Source organism: Cebus imitator, unplaced genomic scaffold (genome assembly GCF_001604975.1).
Source record: "Cebus imitator isolate Cc_AM_T3 unplaced genomic scaffold, Cebus_imitator-1.0 Scaffold54, whole genome shotgun sequence".
NCBI classification, from domain to species: domain Eukaryota; kingdom Metazoa; phylum Chordata; class Mammalia; order Primates; family Cebidae; genus Cebus; species Cebus imitator.
Genome location: NW_016107369.1, coordinates 2,306,864 through 2,311,108, shown reverse-complemented (window position 1 = coordinate 2,311,108; position 4,245 = coordinate 2,306,864). Strand labels below are relative to the sequence as shown.

Genomic DNA, 4,245 nt, shown 5'->3' with positions numbered 1-4,245 from the left:
AGAGCTTGTGAGCACTTCCCAGAACTTCCTGGGACTGGCTGTGGGACACCCCTCATTTCTCCAGGCCCGGAGGGGAGCCCAAGACCTCCCCCAACCCCTGCTGAAGTCATTCCTGTGCTGTGGCTTGATGCCACCGATGACCCGAGATGCCACCCAGAGATGCACGTTCTATCTGGAGGTCTTTCTCCCCATTGCATTTCACTACTGGGCAGATAATAAAGGAAGTGGGAGGAGACCACATCCCAAAATCCCAAGTTCCACCTTGGGCCTGTCATTTTGCCTGAAATCCCACATTCCTCTCACTCCACATGTCATAAAGGTGCCAAAAGCCCCCTGTAATGCATACCTGAAGGGAGCATCCCAGGAGAGAACTGTACCCTGTAGGAATAGGACTCCAGAGGAGAAGTTCCCGGGGACCCGGGCAGGGATGGATAAGACAGTCGGTGCCCAGTGCCCAGTGCCCAGGCCAGAGGTGAAGAGGCTGGCCAGGACCCAATGGCAGGGAGTGAGAATGAACTTCACAGGCTGCAAAGGAGAGTCCTGTCCCCTCCCCCGGCCACTCACTCCACCTGACTCTGATCTCCTCCTCCCGTATTGCCCCCAGAAAAGGGAGGCCCTTTGGAGTCTGAACAATGGCGCATGGACGAGGAGCTTTCTCCAGCCCCTCCATGCTGCGGAATCAGTTTCCCCTGAGCTCTCGATCAGTCACCATCCGCGGTCCCAGGAGGAGTGAGGCATTGTTTGGGGAGTGTGTGTGCATGTGTGAGAGGCAGTGGGGAGGTACCTAGGGTGGGGGTGAACAGAGTTTTATTAACTGCACATGTTCTATCCTCCTCCTCAGCAAAACAAGGTCCCTCTGAACCAGTACCAGGTCAGGGAGCTGATAAAGAGGCTGGATGAGAAGACAGGCATGGTGAACTTCAGGTCAGCCCAGGCCCCGTGACGCTCCCTGTTGCCTGCACAGCCCTGGCTGGGTTGATGGGAGCTCCTTTGGCCGCCCTGTCTACACTTTCTTACTTGGAGCCTCACCCGCCCGCCTGTTCCCTGCATGCCAAGGCCAGGCCGCGCTGCCTACCCTCCTTCTCATTCCCAGTTCACTTCTTTAGCGAAACTTGAGCCCAGTTGGCGCTGCTGGGCTGGAGGCTGGGGGAAGCCGGCAGGAGGAGCTGGAGCCCACACTCGCAGCCCAGGAAGAGGGTCCGCAAGGGATCTTTAGGCCCTAGTGGGGTGAGAGGAGCCATAGGTGTGTCTGCCAGGCACCCCTGCAGCCCAAAGAGGAGGCAGCAATGTTGCAGCCCAGCCTGGCAAGACAGAGACCTAGACAGAGGGCGGAGGCACACGGTGCGTCAGGGACTACAGGTCCCTCCGCTCTGCCATCAGTTGGCAAGTGAGGGATGTTGTATCTTAGGCCAAACTCCTTGAAGAGAGAGGGAAGGTCCGTCATGGTGGTGATGCCAGTAAGCATCCCACACCAAGCCCACCACACGCCCACCCTCTCCCACTTGCCAGACAAGCATGTTCTGCAGCCTCATGGTGCCCCACGGCAGTGCTGCCATCACCCACTTAGCGAGTGATGAAACAGAGCTCTAGTAAGTGCAGCAAAGAAACCAGGTTCCCCGGAGCTGTAGTTCATGCCTATCATCTCTGCACTTGGGAAGGCTAAAATGGGAGGATCCCTTGAGCCCAGGAGTTCGAGACAAGCCTGGGCAAGACGGCGAGACCCCCGTCTCTACTAAAAACCAAAACCACATTAGCCGAGCATGGCGGTACATTCCTGAAGTCCCAGCTCCTTGGGAAGCTGAAGTAAGTAAGGGGATCGCTTGGGCCCAGGAGGTAGAGGCTGCACTGAGTCGAGACTGCACCACTGTACTCCAGCCTGGGTGACAAAGTGAGACCCTGTCTCGAAAGAAAGAAGAAAGAAAGAAAAGAAAAGAAAGAAGGATGGAGGGAGGGAGAGAAGGAAGGAAGGGAGGGAGAGCGGGAGGGAAGGAGGGAAAGCAGCCAAGTTCTCACAGCTCTGGCCATGACTCTAGGCCTGAGGAGTCCACAGCTGTTCTGTCTCTCACTGTGCTAGACCTCTTAGCCCAGGCGCAGGACACAGAGGCCCCTGCCAAGCATGAGTCTGCAGCTGGGCTCCCCTCCGTCTCGGTGGCTCTGTGGCTGGCCTATGTTCTTAGGAGCTTCTACGTGACGTGGCCCCGCCCCCTCTGGCCCTGCCCCACAAGCCTTCTCCCAGGACCTCTTTGCCTCACTCAGCGCCCTCCACGTGAAGAAACCACGATGCAGACAGGAAAGGCAGCCCGACCCAGCTGCAAGCCCCACTCTGCTGAACAAGGCTGCAGCTGTGCATAGGGCTCCTCTCCCTTTCAAATGGGGAGATAACTGCGGCCCCTGAACCGCGGCCCCTGGGAGGAGGTTGTAAGGAGTGAGTGGGGGAAATGCACACAGGGGCTGGCATGGAGGTGTCACTCAGTGGTGACACTGGCATCCAGCAAGGGCGCCCCAAGGGTGGCTCAGGCCTGCCCACTACCATCGCGCCTCCCACTCTTGTGCTGCTCAGTGGCCTGTCCCATGCCTCCTCACCTGCCCCTCTACCTAAAGTGGCACCTCTTGTTCCTGGGGAAGCTAATGCCAAGTGCCCATTTCAGAGGCTCCAGACCAGGTCCCATGCCCAGCAGTCTCCAGGTTTGTAGGCAAGGTCACGTGACCATTGAGAGACAGAACTGGGGTCTAGGTCCCTGAGTCTCAGCATCTGTGCAGGGGGCCCTTGGGGACACCTCAAATTGCCCCTCGGATCACACACTGCCACTGTTTTTTAAATTTTATTTTTATTTTATTATCTGTTTTTTTGAGACAGAGTCTCGCTCTTGCTGCCCAGGCTGGAGTGCAATGGCTCGATCTTGGCTCACTGCAACCGCCGCCTCCTGGGTTCAAATGAGTCTCCTGCCTCAGCCTCCTGAGTAGCTGGGATCACAGGCGTGCGTCACCATGCCCGGCTAATTTTGTATTTTTAGTACAGACGGGATTTCTCCATGTTCATCAGGTTGGTCTCGAACTCCTGACCTCAGGTGATCCACATACCTTGGCCTCCCAAAGTGCTAGGATTACAGGTGTTAGCCACCGCACCTGATTCACACTGCCACTTTATCAGCTCTGATTGAAGAGCAGAGAACAGAGTTTTAATTTTNAAAAAAAAAAAAAACGAAATACTGTTTTAAAAATAGTCTGACAAAGTACGTTTCCATATGAGCATTGATGTGAAACTGTGAGAATCCTAGGAATTCGTAGAGCGATGATCACATTATGCAGCTGTGGTTTAACCTCCTGATCTCCGACCATCCACCTGCTATCCACAGCACACCGTCTATACCAGTGTTAACAGATCATGCATGTAGATAGGATCACTGCCCCCATCCCCTTGACACTGCGGCGCCTGAACACCCTTGATCTCCATCCTTCCACCTTTGGAATGGAGGGAGCATCTGTGTGGTGCCAAGGGGCTCCTAGAAGCCTAGCGAGCACACAAGAACTATCCCAGCATGCACCCTTGCCAGGCCTGGTGGGCCTGCACTCGGCTCTTGGTCTTAGGGGACGGCCAACACCCGGGAGACACAGGCTCCTCACCTTGGCCTTCTGCCCTTCTCAGCCACCTGGAAGCGTGGGCCGGCCTTTGGGGGAGGGAAGGGGGATCTGTGATCGACTTTAGAAAGCCAAGTGTTTCAAGTACAGAAACCAAACACCACATATTCTGGCTCATAGGCAGGTGTTGAACAATGAGAACACAAGCACAGGGAGGGGAGCATCACACAGTGGGGTCTGTTGAGGGGGGCTAGGGGAGGGACAGCAGGGGGTGAGGAGGTTGGGGAGGGATAACATGGGGAGAAATGCCAGGCATAGGTGACGGGGATGGAGGCAGCAAACCACCTTGCCATCTATGTACCTATGCAACAGTCCTGCATGATCTGCACATGTGCCCCAGAACCTAAAGTGCAATCATAAAAAATAAAGAAAGCAAGCCAAGTGTTTGCTCCTGGTCTCTCCTGCTTCTCTCAGAGCTATGCAGACCAGCACAAAATCACGGTGGAGGACTTCTTCAAGAGCCTGAACCCTACTGGGACGATGAAGATGTCAGTAGGCGACTTCCAGAAAGTGATGATAGAGGTGCGCTGGGTCCTATGGCCTCAGGCTGCATGTGAGCGTGTGAGAGAGAGAGAGAGAGAGAGAGAGAGAGAGAGAGAGAGAGAG

The 4,245-nt window shown here is 55.6% G+C and overlaps 1 protein-coding gene across 1 annotated transcript in view; it reads left to right on the top strand.

Moving 5' to 3' along the window:
* LRRC74A (leucine rich repeat containing 74A) overlaps positions 1 to 4,245 on the top strand; it is a 51,611-nt gene that overhangs the window by 40,035 nt on the left and 7,331 nt on the right. Inside the window, exon 12 of the mRNA XM_037738578.1 lies at positions 4,054 to 4,200. Within this exon, the coding sequence (XP_037594506.1) occupies positions 4,054 to 4,200 (147 nt within the window). The remainder of the gene's footprint in view (positions 1 to 4,053; positions 4,201 to 4,245) is intronic.